The sequence below is a fragment of the Corvus moneduloides genome, chromosome 2 (assembly GCF_009650955.1).
Source record: "Corvus moneduloides isolate bCorMon1 chromosome 2, bCorMon1.pri, whole genome shotgun sequence".
Lineage (NCBI taxonomy): Eukaryota > Metazoa > Chordata > Aves > Passeriformes > Corvidae > Corvus > Corvus moneduloides.
In genome coordinates this window covers 99,756,251-99,777,860 of record NC_045477.1, presented here as the reverse complement: position 1 = coordinate 99,777,860, position 21,610 = coordinate 99,756,251, and the positions used below count along the sequence as shown (strand labels likewise).

Genomic DNA, 21,610 nt, shown 5'->3' with positions numbered 1-21,610 from the left:
ACATGTGGCACTGCTATGCAAGGATGAGGGCAGGAGCGTGTGGATGAATGCATGAACAAGAGGGAAGCAGCTCTGGTTTTGGCAATGTAAACTGTCGCAGATCACACCCTGGGAAAGGTGGTGCCTGAGCCACATATGTCAAATGGTGAGATATTCCTGGAACTACACATTTTCCTCTTAGTTTCGGTCACTCATCTGCCACATACACAACTATTTTGGATAAATGCATGGATCAGTAATGCCCCTAGCTTGTTCTATACTGCCTGCTTTGTTTGCTTCTTTGTGCACTGCACACCCTGGGAGTTGTAGGAGACACACAGGACCTGACAGCCAGTGGTCTACAGCTGGTAATTAGTACCATTTAGCAGCTGCTGAGCAGGATAGCAGTCTGTTATCCTTGCAGATCTCTACTGTAAATTGTGAGGAGTTGCTTACAAGGCTTCTAAACCAGCTGGCATAAACTTTCTCTGTATGTTGTGCGAGTTAAAGAGGGACTGAGTCCTGCTTCATAAAGGATATAAGTCAGCAGTAATTTGATTTATGCCAATTAGGTAGCATTGGCATAGGATCAACATAAATGTTGGTGAAACAGAGGGGGTGTGCAGTCTGTTCAGATGAAAATCTATGTTGTATGCAAATTCCATAACTCTTAAAATTAGGGAAAAGCATGGGTATGACAATGGTTTTCAAATTAAGATACTGACCACAGATTGAGTTATTTTGCTGATGTGTGTTTTATTGTTTATCATTTAATGACTATAGGACTGGAAATTTGAAAATTCTGAAATAAATTTAACTTATTAATAAAATGCTGTAAGGTCTGAAGTTTTTATTCAATTCTACAAACATTTGAATGTACAATCAGGTGTTTCTGTAGCTGAAAATTTTGCCTAAAAATTATAATGGTAATTTAAAGAGCTTTCATACATATCTCTAAGGTGAACCTAGTGGGTTGTGAGCTTTTGTAATACTTGCCTGTAGCCTGATGATAAAGTTCTTGCTGATTGTAGTCACCTTTGTCAGGAAGTCCAGGAGAATCCATACATGGGAGACAGATAAAATATGTGTAAAAAATGAAATAGATGACCGAAATGCTAAGTTATTTCATTCATTTTATTTTTTTTAACCTTGAAATAAATAAATCTTACTAACTAGCTGGAAGTGAAAGTTTTAAGAATAGCTATATTTAAGTTTACTGTGTGGTCAGCCACTTTCCCCTAAGGTTAATTTCAGAGTGTTAAACTTCCAGTAAATGTTACAAAGCTTTATTTTTATTGTAATTTTATCTCACTAACAGACCTTCTGGATCCAGTCAGGTCTCTGCTACCAGTTTCTGTTGACACAGCTATTTTGTCCTCGGAAGTAGCTATGCTGGCAAAACCCTGCCTTTGATGATAGACCCAGTATTTTCAGCTAAGCATGTGTTATTTTGTTTGGTGGTGTTGAAGGATTTTACCAACAGTTCTGTTATATACACAGGTCATATGTGCAGTGAGATAAAATCACAGATTTATTAGTGACTAAGACAGACCTTACCACAACAGTTCTCTCCCTCTGGCCTGGCCAAAGCTCTGAATGGAGGCAAAACCAGGGGTCACCACGATTGCTTTTTGATCCTCGGTGTGCCCCTTGCAGCAGTGTCTTTGGGCCATAGAAGTGAATGGCTACTTCCTGTCTTCTCAAAATTACTGTGATTTGCACAACTGTTTTTCTACACTACTCTAAATATTGTCAGTGCATGCATTTGCAAGTAATGATGTAAATTAGGTTCTTTTTATTTGAAAGAGTAACTGTAAAGCAGATGGGAATTGAGTACCATGAACTGGAAAAGAAAGAAAGTAAGACTTTAGGAATGAAGGTTCTAAAAAAAAAAAAAAAAAAAGAGGGACAGAGAGAGGAATCAGATAATTCAGATAATAGGTAGCTAGGCAAGGTGACCCAATAAGTACTAAGTCTTGTTACTTATAAATGATTTCAGAGTCTACATTGCTTTTCCATACGAATATCTGTCATGTCCAGGTTGAAAACAGGAAAACAGATGCTTTGCCTTCCGCATCACAACTTAACTCAGGAGTGTCACATTTGACTACTGCCCATTGTCACTTCTGTGTAAGGAGATAGGTTAATTTGTCACTGCTTGGGCATTGTAAGAGGTACAAAGCAGGATTTTTTAGGCCATTGGGCTTGTGGACTTAATATTTTCCAGTGGATACACAGACTGCATTATATTTAATGTCTATAGAAATGAAAGAGGGGGAATTTGCCTGAGAAAAAGTTTAAAATATACCAGTTCTTGAATAACTGTAGCCCTAACTCATAAATTACTGTGCCTCTGTCTACAATGATAGAAATGTCTGTCCCATGAGAGAACTGTGACTCTCCTCATGGGTCTCGTTGGAGTTGGACATGGTGACCATGTGGCCCAGAGACACAACCATTATTTTCCATATGGAAAATGTTTCCAGTTCAAGATACCTCAGATAGCAGGAGGGCTGTGCCCTCAATCTCCAGAGTGAAGGCAGGAAGCTGTCAGGGCTGGTGAGTGCCTGGGCATGGACACACAACGGTTGATGGCACAAGGCCTGGTAGGAAAGCAGCAGAGGACGAGGCAGAAAGAAAGGGACTTACCTTGTCACATGCTTACCTGTGCTGCTTGAAGTTCCCTCCCACACTGGAGTGATCAAGCCCCTCAGCTGTTTCCAAGGCTGGGGTTGACTGATTTCTCCACAAATAAAGTATGGGGAAGAGCTACCATGTATTTTGATCTTCCATCATTAAGGCTGGGAGAGATGTCAAGTGGGGCTGTGGGAGTACCTCTGTCAGTCTGTTTCGTTGGAGGCTTGGTTTGTTTCTTTTAAAGGTAATGTTGTGTTGAATGGAGCACAGAAATCAGCCTGACATTTCCTATCATGCTTTTAATTTCAGAAGAGAATCAACGATCCGGTTGCTTTCAGGTCATGGTATTAGGATTCCTGGCTACCTGGAAAAAAATTATAAACTATGGGAACTCTGACAGGGAGAATGGAAACATAAGCCCTGTCCTTATCAGTACTCTGTTCAAACAGTGGGTGGTATAGCTTGGATAGGCAAGGCTAAAGCTCTCAAATTCAACCAGTATAGAAAGAGTAATTTCCCTCTCTTCATTTCTGAACTCTGTGAATGGCACACTTATCTGTCCAAATGTGCATATTTTGTTTAGGGTTTGCTGCCTTTAATCTTTGCGCAGAAAAGATGGGAATTTATTTCCAAAAGTTCTCCTGAAAATGAGGAGATCTGAACAAGTCTGACAGATGTTGCCAATGAACTCTGGAAATATTTCACGTAAAAAAAGCAGTAGGATTACAAATCAGTTGTTTACAAAGCCCATTAAGGGTATGACTGCTCTGAATAACCACTGATGAGCTTGCTCTGAAGGAAAGCCTGAGCTATTGTACCAGTGATAGTGTGGTAACAGTATTGCTGCAGTAAATGGCTTTGTTAGGTGAACAAGACACCTTAAAAGAATGATTAAATTACCAACACTGGTACTCGGATTTTAAAATTTAATTTTAAGCTAGTCATAGCAAAGGCATGAGGTAAATATTTCTTCTAAGACTACATTAACCAAGCATTTATGACATCTTGCATTATTTCATTTGCTGTTCTGATTAAGAAATTAACAGAGACTAGCATTCATCCGTTCTCACATGTAGCTGAGTTGTGTAGCAGGTTTCTCATAAACCTCTTAGGTACAAGCTGAAAAGTATAGAGTGGCTGCTGAGGAATGAGCAAAGAGAACTAAAGAGGTATGAAATTGGAGAGAATTCTGAGTGATTAATCTGCACAGAGTTTAAGATGCCAGTGGTGGAGCAATATCTGACTGGAGGAACTAATGGGCAAAATATGACACTTAACTGGTGGAAGTGGGAGGAGTGGAAAAACGTTACTACACATCTTTCAGTATCACTTCAGCAGTGGTTCAATTTCATGGTCAGTTTATGCCCAAACTACTTTCAGCTATTGGTGGAAAGTGGTGGCTACACCATTCTTCCTATTCATACCTGTTACCCAGTGCCACATTCCCAGATTCTTGATCTAGTTGGGAAACTAATCTTTGCCGTGTGCCAAGTGACAAAAATGTGCAACTGGGGCTAGGAGGAGAATATGATAATCCATTCCAGAATCAGCAGCATTTTAACTATGCTTCTGCAGGAGTAAGTCATGTTTATGCACATAATGAACAAGTAAAGCCTTCCAGCTGGAGTTATTCCTGCTAAACTAAAGAGAACAAAAATAGATGTTAACAGGAACAAAGTTTGCACTTGCTGGCTGCTATTCCCCAGAGGAACAGTTAATAGGAGCATACACTGGCACTCTATATACAGCACAGTAGATGGCCAACTGTTAGGTTTTACATATTTCGGAGCCTTTATTTTTGTCTGTTCTGTTACTACTAAAACTGAGTTTGCTGTGAATGCAACATTGCCCAGCTTCTAAGTTTGTGTTACCATCAGTAGCAGATCCCTGGGGAGTTACTGATAGCCCTGGGCCCTCTGAATTCACATTTCAGACTCTGCTGTGACTTCAGATCCTTTTCTCTGCAGCATACATAAGGTCATGGATAGCTCTATATGCCAGCATAGCCAGATTATGTTGAGCACAGCACAGTGTAAGTGCTGCCATGTGTATCAAAATTCTTAATGCATTACACACACCACAGTCACACAAAGCTAAACAAAACTGTTAGGTAATTGTCACCTTGTCATCAGCCAGTTGCTATAACAACTAAAACAAGGCTCAAAGCAAGCCAAGACAAGCCCAGAAAAAGTAAAGCCTTACATCCCTAGTTCCACAGGCAAAGTTAGTACAAGACCTGCGCCTGGTAACAGGCACAGCAGTAATGACTGCGCTGCATTATCAGGCTATATAATAAGTCAGAATCGAGTCAATACAACCAATGGAAAGTGAAAAGGTATTCAGCTCTCTGGAATAATTTGGTTAAAATTTTAACATCAAGCATACGTAAAAAGGTCTGTTGATTATTATTTTTCTTTTCTGATGAGACTTCAATGAATTCAATGCTTCTGAAACACCTTTATTAGATATGAAATTAGGTACGAAATTCTGTTAGTAGTCAGTATTTTTTTTGTGTCAAATCTAAAAGATACAGAGAATGGATGGACCTGTTTTTACACACAAAGGAAGGGCTTCAGAGTTTGCTGAAAGTTCTTTACTCTTGGTTTTTGGGGTTTTTTTCAGCTAAATGTCGGCTTCCTGACTTTAATCATTTTTTAGTCCCATCTTGCTTGTAAACTTTTCTTACATGAAAGATTGCAAGTAAAACAAGTTTTAAAAGAAAGTCTTGCAAAAGCTTTCTTAAAATTGCACAAATTAAGAGATGTATAGCATTTCTTGAACAGAGTTTTGTATTACTTTCTGTCCTCATTAGGGCAATTAATCCCAAATTACTAGCAGTAGCTAGTATTTACTATCTAACTACTTCTAGGCAGTAGTTCAATCAAAAGGAAAATATGAACATAAGGTGAAGATTTTCCTACTGACTAGTGAAGTCTTAAGTAAATGATCTAAATGAGTTGCACAGTAGGAAGGGGGATTTTATTTCTGTGATCTTCTTTTCTTGATATTCTTTTTTTTTATTGTGTTTTGCAGAGGGGATAAATTCAAGGAAAGAATAATTTTTTTAACTTGCTTTTAAATGCAGAGGAATGTAGCATATAATCCTCATTCAGGACACAGACTTTTGCCCAACTGAAAGGCGAGTTTGCATATCTTGCCCTGGTAGTCTGTGTGATGTGAATTTTCTGAAGCACTGATCAAACTACTTGCTATAATGAGGAAAAATACACCAGACCAAAAAAAAAAAGAAAAAAAAGCTGCTGATCTTCTATCCACATTCCCTAATATTTTTGTATGTGACTCAATAATTTGTTTATGGTTGCAATTATTTAATATTCTGCTTGAAGATCAGAGTTAACATATTAATTCTTTATGCTGCAATTTTGGTCTGCATTTCTTCTGGGAGAAAAAAAATCAAGGCAAACCCACAAATTCTTATGGATTTCAAACTTGGAAATAGAAATGGTCTGTCATCTTTTGGTTTCAACTGCAAGGAGCTGCAAAATGGATCTGGAAAGGCAATACTTTGCTTTGCATACCTTCTCTGTGAGAACAAAGCTTTGGGGGGTTGATGGGAGGAAAAGATCCAATAAATTGCCCATATTTTTTATACCTGAGTAGCCAGAGTTTCTTTCTGTCTCTTGGTTTCTGTTTTAGGCTCCAGATGAAATTCTTGTGGAATACTGTTAGAAATGTAATTTCCCAACCCACTGACCTTCTCATGTGTCCTGATTCTGCCGAGAAAGGTCGTCCTCCAGTGTCTTTACTTAGAAGGACCTATCCAAAAGCTGCTTTTGTGATCCCAAAGCTCTTAATGATTGAGACCCAATGACCCAACAAGAAACTCTGCATTTTATTTTTGTTGGTGTTATCTTTATGCCATCAGAGTCAGTTCCCACATGCAGAGATAGCCAGATGTAAAGGGTGTGTAAGTCCCTTTGTGAATGGGGGAAGGGAACAGCCTCCTTTGGGAAACTCCTTGCCTGTCTTATCCCACCTTGTAGAAACACAGACTGAGGATGCTGTATCATTATCAGTCCTAGTCAATGCAAGACTTCTGCCACCAACCCACCATGTGCTTACCCTGCCGCCACAAGATGTGTGCATATTTTTTTTTTTCCCTCTGGAAAACAGGATGGAGGAAAGGGAACACTTTGGAGTGTTAATTTCTTCAGGTGAAATCCTGATGGGATTGGGAGAATGAAATTATTTTCAGAGCCTTAAGAAATCTTCTGTGATATGGAAATATTTCCTGCCCTACTAAAGAAATGGCATAACATAGGAACATTGGAAGTATTAACTCTTGAGTTAAGGATGTAGTTGCATGCCTGTTTAAGGAAGGAGGATTTATGATAAATCTGTCCTCACTTTAAACCTGAGGTAGAAAGAGCACCTCCATATGTGGTGAGAAATTTAGGTATTAAAAAAAGGAAGGAACTTAGTTCTGAACCTCTATTTTTAATGGTCTCTCTCTGGATGAGGACAAGTGTGTGTTCAGTATGAGATTTGTGGATCTGAGAGAGCATAAAAGGAATGGTTTGCTTTTTCTTGTTCATCCATTTCTCCCAAAGTTGTGAAATTTTGTAAATACTTCTGTACCTTCCCACTCTGGTTCTATGCTGTTCATCTTGCTTAGCAGATGTTGTACAGTTTCTTTTATTCTATGTTACCTAATGCTCCAATTCTACTTTTGGTGGATGTGCTGGGGACAACAGGGACTTCTAATAGTAACTTTTAAAGTGGCATTTGCCAGAATATATAAGTATTTTATGGTTATGTAAATTAAATGAGGCAAAACCTTTGGTGAGGAGAAATAGGTAACAGCGAGCTATTCATAAAGTAAGAATTTATAAGGTACTTTTGATTGATCTTTGATTTTCAAAGTTTAAAAAAGAGCAAAAGATTAAATGGATTTGCCTAACTATTGTAAATATTTGTCCATTATACCAGTGTGTTTTTGCTATATAATGTGTTTAGTAATGATGATACCAAGTGTTTCACTCTAATTTTACAGGCTTGCAACTATTTAACTAAATATTCTTTCTTAGGAGAAATTTTTCAAGGGCACCTGGTCAAAAATAATTCAGCGCATTCAGAAAACATCACTTCCATAAATTGACAATATTTGAAAAGAAAACTGACCCCTTTCAAGTAGTTTAAGTGGGTGTCTGAATGCTGTGAGAAGTTTATATGTACAATGAAAATTGAGTTGCAATATATTCCTTGAGAAAAAAAAACACATACAGAGAATGTATAGATAGGAAAGAGGTGGTGTTCGTGAGTCTTTTGACAGATTCACAGAAGAGCCTTGAGACCATCTCTATAGTCTCTGGCCATCCTGTAGGATAGAAATCTCATTGGAACCCATTTCTGGGATATTCACAACTTAAAATTTCTTTGCAGTTTTTTGCACAAGTCCATTCAGGATCTTAACTAGGAATTAAGCTCAAGATTTCCAGATGATGGAGACAGAAACCACCTGTGCTCCTACTCAGGCAACATTACTGGCAGTTATTCTCATGGAGAGAGGCCTTTTAAAAGGGTTTGTCATGCCAGTTTAATGAAGACAGGGTTGCAATGCTGGTGTGGAGTCCCCTGGTACTGTCAGGCATTGCTACTGTGCAGTTCTGTTCAAGGAATGAACACTGTTTCCCTGAGTTAGTCAGTGCTTTGATTCAGAGTGAAAAGGTTATAAAGTCAATAAAGACCATGGGGGAAAAGTGCTGAGTTTGCACACTTGAGTGAGCACCAGTGTGAAGGGTTGTGGTTTTGCTTGCACTTATAAGCCTGTTTTCATTTCAAAGGGGTTTGATACATGTAACTGGGAGTGGAGTTTGGCTCCAAATATCGTTCTAAAGATTAAACTGCATCAGTGATCTGCCAATGCACTGGAAAGGTTAAATTGAGTGCAGCTCATTTAGCTTTGGCATGATGATTAATTTCAAGATATATCAGTTACGAATACTAGTTTCAAGTATTTACTGAAAAATCCAATAATTGCATGGGAACTTTGCAAAGTAAAATAACACCAGTTAACTGTGATTTTGCTCCCAGCTGATCAGGTGATTTTGACCTTGACACGACTCTTTGCTCCAGCTCTCCCCTCTGCTCTCCTATGTACAAAACTGACATGATCACCTATACACTTGAAAAGTCCTTGATACTGTTCATATTTACTGCTCATTACCAAAGGTCTTTTGCTTTACAGGCTTAGCTGTTAAAACAGGTGAGATGGCAAATGCTGACATGATAGTTTTGCACTGTTATAGAAGAGGTTTGCATATATTATTAAATCCCCTAATGAAGATGATGAAGAATCAGCCTATTAACAGTTCAGAATTAGGTATACTGCTGGTATATTAGATATATTAACTCTTGTTCCTCTTTTCTTTGATATTTCAGTGCTACGGCTGTTGAAGGATGGTGCTGACCCTCATATGCTTCTTTCCTCAGGAGGCTCCTTGCTCCATCTGGTAAGAGGGATTGAAGATTAGTGTTAGTGACTGTGGATAAATATGGTGGGATAGTGAGTAGCAGATTTGGCATATTAATGAAAAAGAAAGGCTTAGCAATATTTTTTTTGACTACACTGAGCTCTGCTATGGCTATGATTGCATCCAGCAATGCTTTTTAAATAAATGGTCATTTTCAAATTGCTTACAAAAGAATGGATCATGTCATAGAAGTGGTAGCTAACAAAGGAGAATGAAATGTTTTATTTATAAATTATCTGTGCAGTAAGAAAGAACAAAGGAAATATTGCTTGATTCCAAGTACAAAATTATATGGTTCAGAGATTCACCATTCCTATATGAAAAACCCCCATGATTTAGCATATTTCCTTTTGTTTCTGTGCATATTTTTTTGCACCAGTTTCCTACATGTGGATAGTTAACACATTATTTGCTTTTAGTTTATCGTTATTTGCATAACAATTCTGATTAAGTAACAAGAAGATAAAATAAAAACAATTTGTATATAATTACCAAAATAAAAACAAGAGGTAAGGGCATGTGGAGGAAAGACTGACAGGCAGACAGAAAATACCATAGGAGTAGAATTTCGACATTGCTGAAACGAGTAGCAAAATTAATAATTAATTCCTACATCTTATGATCCTTTTCTTTGGTATGTGATGCTTCAGTTGCAGACAGGCTCTCTGTTCAATGTGAAACTATTTTAAGACTTTGTTGCACACTGTGGCTAAAAGAAATGCAACAAAGCAAAGTAACAAAAAGTCTGCTGGCAGAGTGTTTCCTTTTAGAACACTTGGATTGAGTTTCTCATAGTGTGTATACAAAATAGAGCAATTTATTGATGAAAAAGAGCCCCTGTAATATTACTGGACTCCAGCACACCTGTGACCATGTTCTTGCAAGATACAGCATTTCCATTATGGAATCAATCTGTATTTTCCATCTTCCATGGCCACGCTATTTACCAAGGACTTTAGGAAATAGAGGCCAAGGTAAGGGGAGAGTGAAGTACTGATTTGGAAGAGAGAAATTTTAATTCTCTTTTCTATCCTCCAACTATTTGTCTGCTATAAAGGTGCTCAATCACTCTTTAAAAATGCAATCCAAATGAGATGTTACTTTGGCATTCCCAAAACAGAGGCATCCCAAATCTTACCCCCTACCAAAAGCCCTAGAAGGCAATCTTTATCTTCAGTGTGGATGATTTGACATAAGTGTAAGGCATTTTCAAATAAAAGAAAGAAAAATTATTCTTCAGGGATTTTATGTTGCTTTGTCTAGTTTAGCTGATGCACACTTTTTAACTGCAGATAAAATCTGCAGCTGAACTGTGTCATTTTAGGTTTCTTGATCTGCATCACGCCCCAATTCACTGTCACAATCAGTATCTCTCGACTGGTGCCTGCTGCTTCACAGGCACCCATACGCTTCCAAAGGAAGGAAAGATTTCTGCAGTAAGAAATTTGCAATAGAGAGCTATGTGTAACCTACTGCCTCAGTTTAGTCAGAGTTACATGTAAGTACTCATAATTCATTTACAGGAAAATGCTCATCCTACTGGAGATAGAGGCAAACCTGAATTCAATGAAATTGGGATTTGACCTTGATTTGGGAGCAGTACAGAGAGGAGAGAAGAATCGTGATACAGGGAAACAGATAAGCCAAGTTTATTTTCCAGCAAGAGTTGAAACTAGTGATTTGGCATGCACCTGTGTTATATTCTTAATTGTTAGTTTTACCACTGTGAAACTGCTTTGTCAGAAGGGGGGTTTAGATTTATTCTTTCCAGTTGTAAGCGAAATGTTTTTATGCCAGAATGAATGGAAAATCTGATTCATTATATAATTCCTTCTTCCTTTTCCATATCAGTTAACTTCCAAAATGTGATATAATTCTTAAAAAAAAATCAAACGTGACACTTGATAAAGATTCTGCTTTTATCCCTGTAAACAGTATCCCAATATAGTGGAATCTAGGGAAGCTATGGGAACTTCAAAAGATTCACTGAACTCTCTTTAGGTTTCATGGGAGGAAAAGTACAATAAAAAGCGAGTACTTGCCTGAGCTGCCCATTCAGCGGGAAGCCCATGGTGCCGTATAAATTCACACAGGCAGTCACCCACCCCTGCCCTTATAACAAAGTATGTGTGTAACAGTTTTATTCTGGAACTTTTACTGAGCATGTCCAGTTGTTTCACAAAATCCATTAAGCAGGAATCAAGGAGCAGCAACAAATCTAAGCTGCAACTAATCACAAAAGGTTCTATGTCTATTATTAATACAAAAAATGGCTCAGTGATACCTGTCATCTGTAGAATTTTTTTTTTTTTTTTTACTTAACAATGCCTTGAAATTGTGGTTAATGTTAGATTATGCTGATCTGTAATATAAAGTGCCTTACCTCTGATTTGTTAAAATTTCAATATAGAACAGCTCAATTTAAGTTGTACTGATACAATGAATGATACTGATGCAACAAAACAAAACTATATCTAGAGCTGCCTGGTAAGTTAAAGGAAATACATCAGAACTTAATTTCTGTTCTCTAATTTAATGGTCAGTATATCTGGAAATCATTTAGGGCAGAACTTCTTTTATCCTGATGGAATTAACATTCATCTTCTGGGTTATGTCTGTTTATGAATGCAGGGGAACATGCAGCTGCTGCATTCAGCTGAAGATCTCAGCTATATCTTGACTTCACAGTCAAATCCAGTTACACACTTTTCTTTCTTCCTCACTTCCTTTAGTGTCCTGGCTTCCATGCCAGATTAAAATAAGTCTCTAAAGAGTTACTGAGATTGTGTGTAAGTCTTAAGGATCTTAACTGAGGTGCCCTGATTGTCTTTTAAGGTATTATCCATAACCTATGCATAAAAAGTCACAAATGTGACAGAGGAGCAAGGTCAAAACAATGTCTAGGCCATTTTTTTCTTTTCTACTAAAATTTGTGAGCATGACCAAGGTGTAGAAACGTGCACACATACAGATGTGCATCCCTCCACCCCACAAAAACACCCTTAGTGTGAGCAGTATTTATCTGACAGAGAGGCTTGAACAGGAATCAGTATAGTTAGTGAGTTGGAAATAGAAGTGGGGTATGAAGAGGGGTGTATTATTGCCGTGAACTTCGCAGAAGGCAGAAATTCATGTGTGTGTGGACATATGTATGTGTGGGTGTACATATACTTAGATGCCTCTACTCATGATGTGATCATCATGCACTGATGCCTGTGCACTAATTTGGAATGACAATATAGAACAGAAAAAAGCCCCGTCCTTACTGTAGATTCAGCAGATTTCATACAGGAAATAAGGGAGTCTGTGAATCATGCACATGGAACTGGTAATCTCCACACAGTTATTTCTATAGATTTCTCAGCTGTTGTTCCCTATAAACACAGCGGCTTAACTACAGTGCGTCATCCTCCCAGTTTAAATCATATGTAATAAATTTATTTGTACACTGAGGAAAACACCATCCCTAATCTGCTCTTTTTTCTTCTAGTGTGCTCGCTATGATAATGCATTTGCTGCAGAAATTCTAATTGACAGAGGAGTAAATGTAAATCATCAAGATGAGGATTTTTGGACGTCAATGCATGTAGCCTGTGCCTGTGATAATCCTGATATCATCCTGCTACTGCTATTAGTAAGTAAAGCAATCCAATGCATTGTGTGATTGAAAAGGAGACAGAATGTAGCACCCTCAGGTCTGAAACTGCTGTATGAATGCAACATATTGCTATTAATCATATCAGTGAAAGCATATATCGTGTTTGGTTTTTTCTTGACATTGTTTTGGTGCTCAGGATTTTAGAAGACATGTTTAGGACTTCAATGAGAATAAATTGCAAACATCAATGTCAAGTATCTCCTATTTCTTCTGTGTGGTCAGGAGCTTATATCGCTGATAAGCACTCAGTACCAAATGGGATATTCAGACAATTTCTTTTCTTTTCTCCTTGTCACTTTCTGTTAACAGTTGAGTTCTCAGACAATCTTATAAAAACCTTCCTCTGAAAAGGAAATATTGGCTCACTTATACTCAGTATTCATAAAAAAGTGCTTGTGGACATGGTCAAAATAAGACAAATTTAATATTGATATAAACAACTTCGACTTTCTAGTGCTGAGTTTGTCCAATATATAATAGATATGGAATTCAGCCTCTGTAGAGAAGTGTGCCCAGGTGGCCAAGAAGGCCAGTGGCATCCTGGCCTGTGTCAGCAATAGTGTGGCCAGTAGGACCGGGGCAGTGATTGTCGCCCTGTACTCAGCACTGGTGAGGCCGCACCTCAAATTGTGTGTTTAGGTTAGGGCCCCTCACTACAAGAAAGCTATTGAGGATCTGGAGCAAGTCTAGGGAAAGGCAGCAGAGCTGAGGAAGGATCTGGACCACAAGTCCTATGAAAAGCAGCTGAAGGAGCTGGGATTGTTTAGGACAGAGAAGAAAAGGCTCAGAGAAAACCTGAAAGGAGGTTGTAGCAAGGCAGGGGTTGGCCCCTCCTGCCAGATAGCAAGCAAGAGGACAAGAGGAAATGGCTTCAAGTCGAACCAGGGGATGTTTAGATGTGATATTAGGGAAAGCTTTCTGTGCTGAAAGAGTAGTCAGCATTGGAATAGGCGGTCTGTTGGGGTCCCTCCCCTGCCATGTAGCCCTGGGAGAGGGGCCCTGAGGGCACAGACACGGGGTTTCCCTGCCCCTGCTCAGCCTCGTTCCCATTGGTTGGTTTGTGTTCCCTGCGCGGGCAGAAGGACCCTTGGTCCCGTGACTGGAACAGTTCCTCAGCAGAGCTCCGGCCATGCGGCCGGAGAAATAAACATCTCTGAAACATCTAGCAAGAATCTGTCTGTCCATATATATTTCCTTTCCACGGGACTCCTGGTTTGATATATGCGTGTTGCAGGATCCCCACTGCAACAGCGGTCCATAGAAATGGCAGAGTCAACATCCCTGGAAGTATTTAAAAGGTGTGTAGATGTGACAGATAGGGCCATGGTTTAGTGGTGGACTTGGCAATGCTGAGTTAATGGTTGGACTCGATGATCTTAAATGTCCTTTCCAACCTAAATGATTCTCTGGTTCTGTTTTGTGCTTCCATTCCTAGGAGCATGAACCTCTAGTTTTATGCAAAGATATTAATGCAGCTGTTTCTCTCAGTCCACGTAATATTGCTCTTTAAAACTAGTGCAGGAACAGTTCACAGTCTGACTTAAAATTTTTTAATATTTTTGTATCATTTTTAAATTTTTATGTTTTAAATAGGTCATTCCAAGCTCAGCATTTCTTATCATACTTATAATTGTATTTCAATGTTACAAGTAAAGGGAAAGGAGAAATACTTTTAGACTGTATCCTTGATAACACCTTTCATGAAATCTCTGTGGGAGATTATTTAGTCCATTCCATCTGCTCAGACAAGAGTTTGCCCAGGACCAAATCTTCAAGGACGGAAACTCCAGACTCACGGGGCAACCTGTACAGTTAAAAAACCAAAAAAACAAAACCAAAACAACAAATAAAACCAGACACCTGATTTTAAACATTGTCATTACTCTTTGCAAACAAAGGATAAAATTTCCAGTAATGTTTTATCTCTTGTATTACCTTGATCTGTCCAATGTAGATCCCTCTGAAGCCTGTGTATCCTTTCTATATATAAATGAACAGTTCATTTATACAAACTCCTGTACTATGGGAAACTCTTGTAATAGGGGGAATTTTCAGAAGTTCTGAATGCAGTGCTGTTGTTGTCATTAATATGAGTAGTTGAGGTTATAGAGGACACTCATAAAATTTTCGTCTTGTTTTTGCAAGAAGCTCGATCTTATTAAACCTCAAGTATTTCTATACAGGGTTATATCAAAAATAATTTTCCATTGCCCATCATTTGAGTGTTATTTGATTTGGTCCCTGTTCCGGTTTGGTGAAATTTAGAAATATATCCTCTGAGAGAAGGCACAACCACCCCTCCCCCCACCAGGTTCAGGGAAAAAAAAATTCTCCTCGAAGGAAAGTGAAAGAGACAAAAACTATTTGTTTGACAAACACACAGGAAAAGGATATAATGCTAAATAATAAAATCTTCCGCTGTGGAGGAAAAATCTGGGAAAGTGTTAGAGTCCTCCCTTTGGTCTCCTTGGAGCTGGGGCTTGGCCCAGGGCCAGGCCCTCTGTGCTCGGTGGAAAGTCCTCCTGATGTGCTCTGATATTAAAGCAATCCACGGAAAAAGGGAAAAATCCGAAATTCCAGGGAAGGAAAAAAAAGTTCAACTCTCAGTCTCTCTCCGGAGAAGAAGAAAAAAAAACTGAAAAAAAACTGGTTGAAAGCTGGCTGGGAAAAAAAAGTCTCTCTCTCTGTGTGACCTTGAACAAGCTGCAAACTGCTTTGAAAAAGTTTTGCTCAGTTTTTCCTTCCCCCTCTCAGGCTCAGTTTAAAGGCATGGAAAGGCACAAGAGTTAATTTCTGGGCAGAGGGCAGCGATATGGGATACAAATCATAAAGTCACCCCAAGACAGTCTCTGTTGGTTACAAGTTGCCTTCATGTGAAGGTTCTAAGTACTCTCTGATAATTTGGTGTGAATAGGTTATCTAATATATTAAAATCTCAATAAGCAGAGGTACACCCATATGTATTTTTGCAGATAAAGTTTGAATTGTCCATATTATTTGCAATAACTTCTGATAAATTTGCCCACAATTTAGGTGGTCAGCACATTTAAAGGCAGAATTTCCTTGACTGGATAAATAATAACTTTATACTCTCCCTTCTAAAGTCAAAATAAAGATTTTTAAATTTTTAGATTTAAAGATTTTTAAAGAGATGGCAGAGGAAGGGAAATATTCTTAGGTAAGCAGTAGTTTTTGAACCATGACATTAATGCTATCTTTAATAATATTTGACAAAGTAAAGATGAAAATTGAGGTTGGAGAGACTTATTTTTCACAATTCTGAATTGCCTTTGCATGAGCAATTCACATTAGAAATTACTTTGCCTTCAGGTTAGAGTGTTTCATGGACCATATCTAATGTGCAGCATGAGCCTCGATAATGCCAGTATGAACTACAGTCAGCTTCTATTATGCCACCGATTTTCATTGGAAGAAAAAATAACACTTCTTGTAACCTCAGGAATTACTTTAAAATAAATATTTCTTCTGGACTGACTTTATAGGCCAGACAATACAATATTTTCTGTTTTAAATATGTCACCTAAAAGGTAACAGCATGGTCCTTTAGTTGTTCAATTCTGATTTCTGGAAAACTGTCACAGAAGCCAGTGGAGATTTCCTCAGTGAGGACTTCAAAACATTTCCTGAAGGAGGAAAAAAAAAAAAAAAAAATATATATATATATATATATGGTATATGTAGATCTCAGAAGGCTATCAATGAAGATTTACTTAAACATGCCCAGTTTCTGACTTTACCCCACTTTTGGTGGTCTTCATTTTTCTCTGTCTGAGACAAGATAGTGACTTGTCATTCATCATCTTAGGTGTGGTAACTCACAATTTCTTTGCTCTGGTGGATAGCAATGACAAAATCAAAGCTCGTTCACTGCAAACTAGGAGGAGCTGTAGCTGTTTGTAATGTGGTAATCTGCTGTCGTGCCCTGTTAGAGGGCTATTGGGGTTGTGAGCACTGTTTTTGGAATAGATGCAGAATGAAATGCTTGAAGCTATTTCTTTCCATAATTTCCAACACTTTACCCTAGGTGGTATAGCTTTCCAGGGACATATTTTTGTCTTCTCAGTTTGTAGCTGTCAGCAAGGGGCGGGGGAGCCCTGAACTGAACAGCCAGGAGATCCATCCCGTGTCTGCTAAACAGTCAGTGAGTGAGGAACTTACCCTGGGGCAGCACGTGAGGAGCTGCAGAGATCAGAAGTGATCCATAGGGTCTGGCTGCTGTACATGCCGATGAGGTAGGAAAGGTCACGTTCATCGGTCACTTCTTGACCAAATCAGCCTTGCCTATTCTCCCTGTGGCATAGGGAATTGCTTTTCATGGATTTTGTATGAAGAAAACTGAAGTTGAAGAGAATGCTAAAGTGCCTTTCATTTAAGAACAAATGTGTGTAGGCTTGTATACATTTGTGCCCACATGAAATCTCTTAAGAGAGTATGAACAGCAACCAGATTTATTGGAAGTATCTTCTCTGTCATTCCTCACTTTGGAAGGCTCAGGACTGGATGCTCTGTCAGCAGGTTCATCCGGTTGGGTGTGGTCATTTTGCATCATTTTGGGTGCATTGCAACATTTTATTTTATATTAATTTCCTGCACTTGTTCTATATTGAATTGAAACACTAGCCAAGATTTGTAGCTTAGTAGCCAGTGTTCCTTGTCCTATGCTGCCAGAGTTACAGAATGTCTGTGCACCAGTATTTAGATGCTGCTTCCTCTTTGTTAGCTGTAGCAAGTGTTTAGTCCTCTCAGTATCCCTTGAAATGGCTGCAGCTTTAAACCTGTACCCATCACCTGCAGTCTAATTGTTCCTCCACAAAAGACAATTTTTAGCTTCAGATACTTTTAATTGATACATAAGAGTGGGTAACCTTCACTTGACCTGTGCACTGTTCAAACTATCTTCTTGTCATGACAGCTCAGCCCCACACTGTCTCTTGTTCACTCCACCCAGGTCAGGATGGGGGAAAGAATCGGAAGCGTGAAAGTGAGAAAACCTGTGGGCTGAGAGAAAGACAGTTTAATAGGTTAAGCACAAACTGCACACATAAGCAAAGCAAAAGAAAAAATAATTCACTGCATCCTATCAGCAGGCAGGTGTTCAGCCATCTCCAGGGAAGCTGGGCTCCATCACACGTAATGGTGTCTTAGGAAGACAAATGCCATCACTCTGAACATCCTCCTCCTTCCTCCTTCTTTTCCCAGCTTTATATGTTGATCATGAGGCCATATGGTGTGGGATATCACTCTGAACAGTTGGGGCCAGCTGTCCCTTCTGTGTCCCCTCCCAGCTCCTTTGCACCTCCAGCCTGCATTGGTGGGGTGAGGTGAGGAACAGAAGAGGCCTTGGTTCTGTGTAAGTGCTGCTCAGCAATAGCTAAAACATCCCTGTGGTATCAACACCCTCTCCAACACAGCCCCACATTGGCTACTGTGAAGAAAATTACTCAGTCCCAGCCAGAACCTGCCCACATGGGGTAAACATTGATACTGTTGCAATGTTCTATATTAACATTGGCTATTAAGGCAGTAGGGTATATCGATAAAAATACCACTTTGTAGAACGTTGCATTTTCTTTTAATTTTTGATCACTCTGCATTATTTATTATCATGAATTCTGTGTTTTAGAGGATCAGCACTGGATCATTAAAAAGGCAAAGGAAGCCAAGCAGTTTAGCCACCCCACCTCCTCCTCAGTTCATCCACTCCAAAAGCATTGGAAAATTAAATTGTAAAAATATGACTGGTCAAATTCTGATTCAAGTCTCTGCAATTCCATGATATATTTTTCTGGATCCTGACCCATTCTTTTCTCTCAATTTTTGAAACATGATGCTTAGCTATTTATTAAAGGGTTCACAGTCCTATTGAGCTCCCACGTTTAGTTCTTTTTCTCAAGATAACCATGGCTGTGCTGCTAACCACAGGTTTCTTTATGACTTGCTGCTTACGACACTTTAATTTCAGAGCATAGCACAGGTAATCATCATGGAGCTGTACAGTCTGGCTCACACATTACAAGTTGATAACTGATTTTTCTTTATTAATGTATCTTTCTTTTTGGTTTGGGGGGTGTTTTGTTTCCCTCCTCCCCACTCCCAAAGAATCATGAAATCTTCTGATGTTCACTGACCTAAGGCTGAGAGCAACAGAGAAAAAGAAAGTTGATGAGAATATGTTTTTATGGTGTACTTCTCTTTATTTTATTATTGTAAGGAGGTACCTTTTAGTGGGCAACATGAATGTTACATTTTCACTATCTTCAGTGCAGATATTGTTAGATGAAATTAGGAAGATGGAGATTGTACAGCAGTTGCACAGTAGAGATTTATTCTTTATTTATTCTTTCATAGATCTGAAAGCATTACTGTGATAAACGTGGCAGTTAATTAACTAGAAAAGCAGAGATCAGTAGTACGTCCTCAGAAAAATTTTAATACATTCTTTTTATTGACCTTACTAGGAAAAGTAAGTGTACCTTCTGTCTGCTAACTAATTAAGTATGTTTTATCATGTGCTTTTTGGAACATAGAATTGAAGCACAAAATGCAAATCTGGCGTAGAAGGCTAAAAGTACAAATTAAAAAAAAAAAAAATTGAAGCTGCATATTTTTTCTCTCCCCTATTTAAGAACTTAGAAAAATCTGTGCATAGCAGTGTGCAAAAGGGAGTTACCATAGAATCATTCATTAGATATACAGCAACAATAGATGAACAATGTCAGGTATATAATGCCATCCACTGTATGGGTAATCCACTTTTGATTTTGGCATAAATTCCCTTTTCCAAAAGCGGATGTATTTTTACTGGAAAAAATATACAGGAACAGACTTCCTGGTGGGAGTAGAAAAGAAGTCTTTATGGGGCTGTAACTCTCTTCTGCTCCCCCACACAGTTGATAATGGCACGTATCCAAAGTCATGTAATCAGACAGCAGTTACATAGCTATTTTGCCCTTGTTCTTGCAACTGCATTCAGACTGTGTTAACAAGCGGAGAGGAATGATCCAAATACCACTATCTTTAGAATGTAAAGAAAGATCTATTTCATAGTTCCAGAAGCAATTACTTCCTCAGAGGAAGCAATTCTGTCCTCCCACTCAATCTTGCTCAGTATGACTTCCTCCTTTGAGTCCATATGAGAGGAAGCAGGGAAGGGGACAGAATGAAGAGCAGTTAGAGGTCGTGAGGAGACAGTGGTTAACGGTTTATAGTATAAATGATATGTGGCCTGGAAGAAAAATGATTCTTCTGTCTTTCTAGAGTAGTAGTAAGAAACTTTAAATAGCAGGTTTTTTCTGTGAAAGGTGTGGGTATCTATTTGAATTCACTCGCAGTTTGCAGAGGCTGGTGGATCTGTGAGAAGTGTAGGAGGGAACTTTCAGGGTGTGTACTACTGGCTTACAGCCTTTCATCATTGCTGGCTGGGATAACACAGAACTAACCTAGATGAAGGCCACTAATTAACTAATTTAGGTGATGCCTTTTAATGAGTTGCTGAACACCAGATGGCAACACTCGAGGGAAACTGTAGAAATATTAGTCTTTCTCCAAAAAGACTGGGGAAAAGGGATGAAGCTAGCTGGTGATGCAGCACTGAAGGTAGTCCAAGGAGAGATAAGAACAGGAACCTAAGTGGATACAGCAAAATGGTCAAAGCATTTGACTTTGAGAACTATCATGAAGGTAATGAGATAGCCTAGAAAAGAAATGAGGATAATATAAAGAGAAAAGAAATAGCATTGAACTTCAGTTGACAGGAGAAATAACCAGTGAAATAGAATCTGTAGTTCACAGTACAAGGAATGCTAAATCATGGGATAAATCAAAGCCTTTTTACATGGGAAGTAGCCGCAGAAACTAAGACTGAAGAGTCTGTAAATACTTATTTGATGTCTAGAAGTCACTCTCACACACACACACTTTCCCTCTCTGCCTCCTTTCATCCCTCCCCCCAGCTTCCTCCCTTCCTATGTCCAGGTGGAAAACATTTGGGGTTGGGGATGAGACTTAGGACATAGACCATGGCTATTAAGCAGCAGATCTGTATACTTTGGAGTTCTTAGCATCAGAGCATTTCCAGAAAATAAAAACTCGTGGAGGTAAAAGAGAGTTAGACCTGTTGGAAAAATATCACCCCCAATTTTGGCTGGAGCAGGTCAGGAAAAGTATGCTGAGAGATGGACAACCTGCCCAAAAATGGGGAATTTTTTGGATCAGCTTCACACTAATTCTCTTTTTCCCCAGAGAAAGAGGATCAAGGAATGACAAGATAATAAAAATCAACATCTGGCTTTGATCTTCAGTAAACATAGTTTCGTGCTATGAAGAAGATGGTCTGGGGATGTTCCACCACTGGGGGATATTTGTAGAAGGTGAAATTCATTCATTATGCCAAGCAGCCTCTGCTTGAATCACTGACATAATTATTCTGTGAGTTGCTCATGGAGTAGCTAGGGAATTGGGGAAAACTTAGTTAAATTGCAGAAGGGAAAAGCTGCTTGTTAGTGAAGAACTTGGTAACATGACAACAGCCTAGCTATTAAGACAGAAATGGGCCCAAGGGTTGCTGAGGTTTCATTAGAATGGGTCCTATGATGTTATTTTATTTAGAGTTTTCGGTCTTAACCTTGAGAGGAAAAATAGGAGTATGATAATGAAATGTGTTGAAGACAATGCTGCAGTATCTTATCTGTTGGGGTGAGGATTACAATATCATGCAGAAATAATAGGGTATTTTTGAAGACTTAATAAAAATGGCTTTACATTTAAGTGTACAAAGTACAAGGTCATACTCTGAGCAACAGACATTTCTGTGATATGCTCA

General features: G+C 38.8%; 1 protein-coding gene across 5 annotated transcripts in view; it reads left to right on the top strand.

The window, feature by feature from the left end:
* MYO16 (myosin XVI) overlaps positions 1-21,610 on the top strand; it is a 377,180-nt gene that overhangs the window by 123,709 nt on the left and 231,861 nt on the right. For all 5 annotated transcript variants that reach the window (XM_032100576.1, XM_032100572.1, XM_032100573.1 and 2 more), the window contains exons 3-4: positions 9,019-9,089; positions 12,601-12,744. In XM_032100576.1, coding sequence (XP_031956467.1) covers positions 9,019-9,089; positions 12,601-12,744 — 215 coding nt within the window. The remainder of the gene's footprint in view (positions 1-9,018; positions 9,090-12,600; positions 12,745-21,610) is intronic.